The 9,463-nt window shown below is 45.6% G+C and overlaps 1 protein-coding gene across 1 annotated transcript in view; it reads left to right on the forward strand.

The window, feature by feature from the left end:
• Positions 1–9,105, forward strand: part of CUNH1orf127 (chromosome unknown C1orf127 homolog) — a 30,369-nt gene extending 21,264 nt beyond the window's left edge. The window contains 1 exon segment of the mRNA XM_029227063.1: positions 9,023–9,105. Within this exon segment, the coding sequence (XP_029082896.1) occupies positions 9,023–9,105 (83 nt within the window).
• The last annotated feature ends 358 nt before the right edge of the window (positions 9,106–9,463 follow it).

The following is a 9,463-nucleotide window of genomic DNA, read 5'->3' on the forward strand; positions in this document are numbered from 1 at the left end:
AAGGAAGATGTGCCGGAAGGGGGATGTGCACAGGATTTCTCGGGGCCAGTACAAACAAAAGCGTGTCAAATATCTCATTCATTATTTTTACATCGATTGCATGCTGAAATGCTAGTATTTTGAAGATACTGGGTTCAAAAAGTACGTTATTAAAATTAATTTCACCTGTTACCTTTTACTCCTTTAAACGTGGCTACTAGGAGATATTACATACATGGGCCGCTGTAATATATTTGGACCCCTCTGTTCAGACAACATTCGCCTTTTGCAGATGGGGGGCCGGAGGCTCAGGAGGGGGTTTTGGCACATGACTGTCTGGAGGTACTCAGCAAAAATCCTATGGAATGAATGAATGAATGAGTGAATGTCTACTGCTGGCTTTGAGGGAGGCAGAGAGGAACCCTGTCCCCTGTTCCTGCCCTCAAGGAGTTCCCAGTGCAGGGTCTGGTCCAGTCGGGGGTAGGGGTAGTGGTGGGTTCAGAGACCCCAGCTCACTGGGTACTCCTGGCCTTTGAGATTAAGAGGCTCCTGGGCCCAGATGCTGGCCTCATTACTTACAAGTTGTGCGGCCTTGGGCCAGCTACTTAACCTCTTCCTGCCTCAGCTTTCTCATCTGTAAAATGGGGATGGTGATGATGATGGTGACGATAGTGCCTTCATGGGGTTGCTGAGAGGATAAAAGGAGTTAACACACTTTCAAGGCTTGGCTTATGGTAAGAGCAGCGTGTCACTGATTAGTGATAATTCGGGACAAATGCTACAGAGCATGTATCACCTGGGTACCGTCCTGCACTGGAGAGAGAGCCACACTCCCAGCTGATCCCAGAGGTGGGAGTAGAGGGAACTCTCTGACTTTCCCTCCACATCACTCCTCTGGCTCCACATGGGTGGGTGCCTGGAGTGCCTGCTCTCTGGGGTCAGTCATCCCCCATCTCCTCCTGTCCCATCAGCTCTTTGCACCCTGACCCCGCCCCCCCATCCTCACCCTGTACAGCTCTGTCCCTGAGGTCCGGCAACCCCTGGAAATGGCTTTAGGACTATTTCCTTTGGAGAGAAATGCCCTCCAGGGAAACATGCCTTCTCTGGCTCACTCTCACCAAGGACCTCCCAGAGAGGGCTGGGTGTGGGGATGGAGGAGCCCGACACATTGCTTGACACAGGAGGCCCCTCCCCAGGAGGTGAAGGGGGCAAGGCACGGGGATAGCGGGGTTCCTAGTAGATGTCTGGGTCAGACCCGGTAGGATGCAGGTGGGCATCACCAGAGCCAGGGCACCCCAGAATAATGTCCAGGAGGCACATCTAGGGGGCAGTGAGATGACCCATCACGTTCATGAGAGCGGTCAAGGGGGGATCCACAGGGCTGCTGGGGGACTCCTCTGTGCGGGACTTGCTCCAGGCTGAGAGGAGGGCAGGGGGAGGGGTCTGTTCCCACAGATGGGGGGGGGCGGGGTGCCCAGAGACGGTAGCAGGAAGTGAGACAATTGGAACCAAACAGGACCAATGTGAACCAGATGTGATTAGGGTTGGGGGCTCTTGCAGGAGGGCTGGGGGAAGAGCAGGGAGCAAAGCATCTGTTCCCACCTCCACCAGGCCAAAGTGGTTCTGCAGCGCCAGTCACTGAGAAGTAATGAGAGCTATACCCAGGAGGTGATTTGCGTTACTGCCCCCATACTGCCCTGCAGCCATTCTCTGGGGGGGCGGGGGGCTGGGCAGGAACCGTGTGGGGGGTGGGGGGGTGGGACCAACAGCCTCCAGCCCAGGGGATGCTTGGGGCTTCCGGCTCTGGACTGCAGAAGGTGCTGCTTCCGAGTCTCCTGCTGCTACTGCTCAGCCTTCTCGTAGTCCACACTCCTGCTCCGGCCACTTCCTGCAGGAAGCCCTCCCTGATTCTCTGGTTGGGTTAAGCACCTCCTCTGGGGTCCCAGAGCTCCTAATGTTTCCTGCAGTGGATTATAACCACGTCTTCCAGGGAGCTATTTAGACATCCCACGCACCGTGCTCAGTATTGGTCTTAATAAGGTAACCCCTCATTGGCCATACCCTCCAGCACCTCCAGGCCTCTCTGGACCCTAACCCCTCCCTCATGTCCACCCTTTGACCCTCCTAGGGCCACCTGAACTTTACATATGTATATATTTTTAAAAACTGGATTTAAAAAAATCATGTGAGTTATCCAAGAACAAGCGCTCATTGCAAAGATTACAAACCATACAGAAGCATAGAGAGTAAAATGTGAAAGACCCCCCTTTACCTGCACTAACCCCAGTTTTCTCCCCTTCCCATGGCAACCACTGTTAGATCTGGTGTAGGGCCTTCTAAATCTTTTTTTGTGTATGTGGTAAAATATACATAACATAAAATTCACCATTTTAACCATTTTTAAGAGTGCAGTTCAGTGGTATTCAGCGTTGTGCAGCCATCACCACCATGCATCTCCAGAACTTCTTCATCTTCCCAAACGGAAACTCTGTCCCCATAAAACACTGACTCCCATCCTCCCTCCAGCCAGCCACTGGCAACCACCCTTCTACTTTCTGTCTCTATGAATCCGACTACTCTTGGTCCCTCATAAAAGTAGAATCACACAGTACTTGTCCTTTTGTGACTCGCTTATGTCACTAGCATAATGTCCTCAGGCTTCACCTGTGTTGTAGCATGTGTCCGAATTTCCTTCTAGATCTTTTAAAAAGTCATCCACACGTGTAAATGTGCGTACACACGTACAAGTGTGTTTTATCCAAAACTGAAAGCAAACAACACTTCTGGCTCTGTGACTTGATCTTGTTTCTCCCCCCAACCCACAAAATGTCCCAGAGATCTCTTCACAATCAAGGCTGACCTCATTCTTTTGAAGGGCTGCATAGTATTCCACATTTAGTTGCTTCCAATTCTTCCAGTGAGAAGCAGTGTGGCAGCAAACACCCTCTTTTGAGCTCCTTGATGGGTGTCTTTCCAGGCTGCATTCTTAGAAGTGGAATTGCTGGGTCAAATATTATGTGCATTTTAAAGACTGATAGATGGTGTATAGTAATCATTTCAAATCGCAACTCCACACCTGACCTCCGGGATCAAGAATCTATAGGGCGGAGTCCAAATGCAGTGAATTTGGGAATTCCCTGGCGGTACAGTGGTTAGGACTCGGCATTTTCGGGCCTGGGTTCAATCCCTGGTCGGGGAACTAAGATCCCACAAGCTGCACGGTGTGGCCAAAACAAAACAAAAACAAAAACCAGACAAACAAAAATGCTGTCGTTTGGTGTTCAAGGCCCTTTATAGCCCCACGCTTGCTTCTTCCCCCAGATCTATGGCCCCTGCATGCATCTGTGATTTTCAAACTGCAGGTCGTGACCCACTGATGGGTCATGACGTCAATTTAATGAGTGATGACTAGCACTTGAAAAAAATAGTAAAATAGGATCAGCTAGAATAGAAAACATCAAAGTGCACAGCATGTGGTGGGATAGGTACTGCTGTGTGAAATTTTTATCCATTTAGGTATATGTGTGTGTTACAGGTAAAATGTGTTTCTCACTCTGAAGCTGTGGTCAAGAATTTTGCCAAGCACTGCCTACATTTCTTCACCAGCCAGACACCCTAGCATGCCTTTGCCCACATGGGTCCTCCTATGAGGTGCCCTCCTCCTCGCTCCCCTTGTCTAAGTCTTTCCCACCCTTCAAAGCTCAGTTCAAATGCCCCCTTCTCCAGGAAGCCTTCCCTTTCCTCCCCATTCCCAGGGGACCTCTCCCTCTGGCTCCTGTAGCTGTCTGTCTCAAGTCCTCCTGTGGCAGCTGAGCACACACTGCCCCGTAGGATGGGTGACCAGGCCTTCCGACCAGATGGTAAGCTTCTCTACGAAGAGGCCTGGCTGACACCTGTCTCCACGTGGGTTCTAACAGCCTGTGTGGCCTTCACACAGAAGGGCTGGAACCAGGCTTATAACAATAACTAGGATGACACCGTTGCTGGTATCCGTGGTCATGTGCTGGTGACAGTAACTGGTGGTCATTGTAGGGGACCGTTTTCATGCTCACGTGGCCACTTTGCATCCTGTAAATTCTCTTCCTAGATTCGAGGTGTCTCCCACTCTACGAGTCCTACTCCACCAAGGTAGAAATCAGAAATTCACTTTCCAGGGGCTTCCCTGGCAGTCCAGTGGTTAAGATTCTGCGCTTCCACTGCAGGGGGCACAGGTTCGATTCCTGGTCGGGGAACTGAGATCCCACATGCCACATGGCATGGGAAAAAAAAAAAAAGAAAGAAAGAAATTCACTTTCCAGCCTCCCTTGCAGCTAGTGTAGCTGTGTGATCTCACCTCCATCAGTCAGAGGCAGACACAGGGTTCTGACAGGGAAGAGGCACTGGCAGGCTCAGTGCAGATGAGTTTGTCAGCGTAGGATGGAGAGACAGCCAGAGTCCAGTGGCAGCAGGGGTGGGGTCCTGGCAGGGGCTTCCCTGCCCTCCTTTGTGGTGGGAGCCTCCACACCTGTGTTAGTGACAGTAGCAGAAGCTTCGCCACTAGCCCTGGGTGCTATTCCAGCCTCCAAGTCTGATTCTGTGGTGCCTCTGGGAAGTTTGTGAGTTACCATATGCCCCTTATTTCAGGTTTATTGAAGTATAACTGACATCCAGTAAAATTAGCCTGTTTATATGCACAGTTCTATATATCTTGACAAACTTATACAGTCTTATAGCTGCTGCCACAGTCAAGATGTAGAACATTTTTGTCACCCTCGGAAGTTCCCAAGTGCCACTTGGTAGTCGACCCTGGTGGTGTGCTAGAGCTGGCTACCTTGTGAGAGTCAATTGTTGAATTTTCAGAAATTTCACAAGCTGATTGTTAAACACAGCCCTCATTGAATGTTAAATTATATAAACCTACAAATAACTTATATTAAAAGCAGCCGTAATAAACTCATTACTTTCTAAAGATTTCACTACATTTTACTATTTATGCTTGCGAGATCATGTTTATTACATCAGTTTGGTAGAAATACGATGTAGTGATAGCTCTTCTCAACTCTGAATTCAGTGACCTCATGTGGGTGGGGGTATTTGCACCAGAGAAATTGTACTCCTTGTACAAAAATTAACTCCAAATGGATCAGTGACCTAAACATAAGAGCCAAAACTATAAAACTATTATAAGAAACATGAGAGTACATCTTCATGATTTCAGATTTGGCAATGGAATTCTTAGATTTGACACCACAAGCGCAAGCATAAATGAAAAAATTAGATAAATTGGACTTCACCAAATTAAAAACTTTTGTGCATTAAAGGGCATTATCAAGAATGTGAAAAGACAGCCTATGGAACGGGAGAAAATATTTGCAAAGCATGTATATGATAAGGGTGTAATATCCAGCATATCTAAAGAACTCTTCCAACTCAATAACAGAAAGACACAAAATCCAATTTTAAGTGGGCAAAAGGATTGAGTAGACATTTCCCCGAAGAAGATATACAAATGGCCAACAAACATATGAAAAAATATTCAATACTATTTATCATTAAGAAAATGCAAATTAAAACCCAGTGAGATGGGTCTCCCTGGTGGCACAGTGCTTAAGAATCTGCCTGCCAATGCAGGGGACACAGGTTCAAGCCCTGGTCCAGGAAGATCCCACATGTCACAGAGCAACTAAGCCCGTGCGCCACAACTACTGAGCCTGTATTCCACACCTACTGAAGCCTGCGCGCCTAGAGCCCGTGCTCCGCAACAAGAGAAGTCACCACAACGAGAAGCCCGCTCACCACAACAAAGTGTAGCCCCCACTCACCTCAACTAGAGAAGGCCCGTGCGTAGCAACAAAGACCCAATGCAGCCAAAAAAAAAAAGAAAATTAAAATCTTTAAAAAACCCCCCCAAAACCCAGTGAGATACCAGTTCATACTCACTAAAATGGCTATAGTAAAAAAAAAAAAGGGAAAATAACACATGTTGACGAGGATATGGAGAAATAGGAATCCTTGTACATTGCTGGAGGGAATATAAAATGGTGCAACCACTGTGGAAAACAGTTTGGTGGTCCCTCAAAAAGTTAAACGTAGAATTACCGTATGACCCAACAATTCCTTACCTATGTATTACACCCAAGAAAAATGAAAATATATATCTACATAGAAACTTGTATGTACATGATTATAGCAACATTATTCACATAGTCAAAGGGTGGAAACAACCCAAATATCTATCTATGGATAAACTGATAAACAAATTTCTGGGGATCTGTACAATGGAATATTATTCAGCAGTGAAAAGGAATGAAGTACTGATACATGCTACAACTTGGGTGGACATTGAAAACGTTATGCTAAATATAAGAAGCCAGACACAAAAGGTCACATATTGTATGGTTCCATTTATGTGAAATATCCAGAACAGGCAAATCCATAGAGACAGAAGGCAAAGCAGTGGTTGCCAGGGGATGGGGGAGGGGAGGATGGGGAGAATTTGATGAGTATGGGGTTTTTTTCAGGGACGATGAAAATGTTGTGAAACTAGAGAGAGGTGGTGGTGGCACAACACTGTCAATGCACCAAACGCCATTGAATTGTACACTTTAAAATGGTACAATTGTATGTTAGGTGAATTTTGCTCAAATAAAAAACTATATGTGCTACACATCTTTTATATCAGTAAGATTTATGATAAGCGTATACATGGGTATACACATGTATACCTATATACACATACATACATTTACATATATATATATATAGAAAATCTCTCACTTGTCCTGAGCTGGTTGTTAAACATTAACAGAACATCACTGATGCTGTTGAATCCCCTCCTCTATCCCCAGCCTCCTACAACCACTCATCTGATCTCTTTTGCTATAGATTTGCCTTTTCTGGAATGTCATATAAATTGAATTATACAGTATGTAGCCTTTTGAGTCTGGCTTCTTTAAGTTAACATAATCCTTTTGAGAGTCACCCATGTCATTGCATATACCAGTAATCTGTTCCTTTTTATTATTGAATAGTATTCCATTGAATGGATATACCATAATCTGTTTATCCATCCACCTGCTGATGGACATTTAGGTTGTTTCCAATTTTTGGTAATGAATAAAGCTTCTATAAACCTACACATATAGTTTTTTTTGTTTGTTTTTGGCAAGGACATATACCTCAATTTCTCTTTGGTAAATACCTAGGAGTGGGATTGGTGGGTCATGTGTTAAGTATATGTTTAACCTTACAAAAAACAGCCTAACAAGTTTTCAAAGTGGATGCATCATTTTGCATTCCCACCAGCAGTGTATGAGAGTTCCAGCTACTCTGCATCCTTGCGAGCATTTTGTATTGTCAGTTTTTTAAAATTTGAACCATTCAAATAGGTGGGTAGTGGTATCACATTATGGTTTAAATTTTCATTTTCCTAGTGACTACTGATGTTGAGCATGTTTTCAAGTGCTTATTTTCCACCCATATACCTTCTTTGGGAAAGTGTCTATGCAAATCTTTAGCCCATATTTTTATTGGATTGTCTCTTTTCTTATTTTTGAGTTTTGAGTGTTCTTTGTATATGTGGTTACCAGTCTTTCATGAGTTGTGCATTTTGCAAATATTTTCTCCCAGTCTGTGGCTTCTTTTTTCATCTTCATAACAATGTCTTCAAAAGCAGACATTTAAAATTTTGATGAAGTTAAATTCATCGATTTTTATCTTTTATGATCTGTGCCTTTGTCTCAAGAAATCTTTGCCTAATCCAAGGTCTTAAAGAATTTCTCTTATGTTTCTTTTTTCTTGGAGTTTTCTAATTCTAGGTTTTACATTTGGATATTTTCCTAATACCTCTTTACAATACCTTTCCACTTAAATCAGAGTGGGTTCTGTTGTCTGCAACTGAGAACCCAGGCTGGTATGGAAATGACAGTGTGGGTGGTTACGGTGATGGCATTGGTGTTGATGGTCTGGCTGGTGGGGACAGTGGTACTGGCAGTCATGATTTGACGATAGTGTTGGTGCTGCTGTTTAGGATGGAAATAAGGGAGGTGTTGCTGATCAGTTTCTAAGTGAAATCCTACTGTGGTGCAAAATCCATGGCAGCCCTGTCCACTCTAGACAGAGTTACACCAGCTTGTCCCTTCTCATTAAAGATCCATGCAAATTGCAAACTCCAGTTTGTCAACCTCTTATGAAATGAGAGAGATGGAAATTTGGGTGAACCTTAATGTTATTCCCAGGAATGTACTAGAGACAGGCTTGTAGAAGTATTCAGAGGTGGCCATATAATGGTGTCTGTTGCGTCATTGCCTATTGTAGGAAAAAAAAAAAAAAAAAGAAAACAGCCTAAATGCCCACCAGCAGAAGAATAGCTAAATAAAAAAATGGTACATCAATATTGTGGAATATTATGCAGCCTCCAAATAGAATGAGAGAGATCCTATGGAATTCCATGGAAAGGTACCCATGATATATTGCTAAGTGCAAAAAAAAAATTGTAACAACATATACCATCTCATTTTTTAAAAAGTGTATACAGATGTTGGCGTGTTTGTACCTGCAAAGAAAATGTCTGGAAACACACAAGAAACTATTAACAGTGGTTCCTCCAAAAGAGACTCCTCACCTCATATGCTTCTGATCTGTTTTAATTCATTGCCTTGAGCAATTACTACTTTAATCTAAAAAGAAAACACACACAATCACACATACACGGTGGGGTGGGGAGAGTTTATTCTTTTTATTTGAGAAATGTGGGAATAGAGGCATGGGGTGGGGTTGTTGTTCTGACTTGCCCAGGTGGGTGGTACAGGGAGCGGGGGGGGGGGGGGGGGAGTGCAGGGCGGAGAGGACCTGGCTAGACAGGAGTCCTCCTGTCTGGTTTTCCAGTCTCTGCCCGACCCCTGCCTTCCTCAGAAGCCAGCAGTCCTGAATCCTTGCCTGTCCCAGGGCGGAGCTGACCTCTGAGCACTGGTCAACCACAGAGGTGTGACAGGTTACAGCCACGGCCAGCCACTCTTCAGCTTTCGCCTCCGGTCTCCCTCTGTGGCCTTTCTCATCTCCCCAGGTGGAGGTTCCCGGAGTCCTGAGGAATGTGGCCCCACAGGCCCGGTGGATACTTCTTGCTGGCTGAGGTGGAATGCTGTGTAGAGGGGTCAGCTGAGCGGCGGCTGACGGTGAGGACGGCGGAGGAGCGTTTCTTGACCCATGGCCTGGGGTCTGCCTGCATCAGGAGCCCCTGGGAAGTGTGTTAAGAATGTTGACTCCTGGGTTCCACCCCAGACCCGATGAATGTGAAGCCCTGAAGAAGGAAATAAAATCTTGGGTTTGATGGGATTTGGTGACAGCAAACACTATGTGAGACGCAGCTCAAAGCTCTAGTTCTCAAGCCTGGCTGTTGGTCAGAATCACCTGAGCGCTTTAAAAAATGCAGGTGCCCAGGTGCCGCCCCAGAGACTCTGATTTAATTGGCCGGGGATGTGGCCTGGGCTTTGGTATTTTTTTCAAA

Source organism: Monodon monoceros, unplaced genomic scaffold, assembly GCF_005190385.1.
Source record: "Monodon monoceros isolate NGI ecotype Baffin Bay Population unplaced genomic scaffold, NGI_Narwhal_1 Super_Scaffold_18, whole genome shotgun sequence".
NCBI classification, from domain to species: Eukaryota; Metazoa; Chordata; class Mammalia; order Artiodactyla; family Monodontidae; genus Monodon; species Monodon monoceros.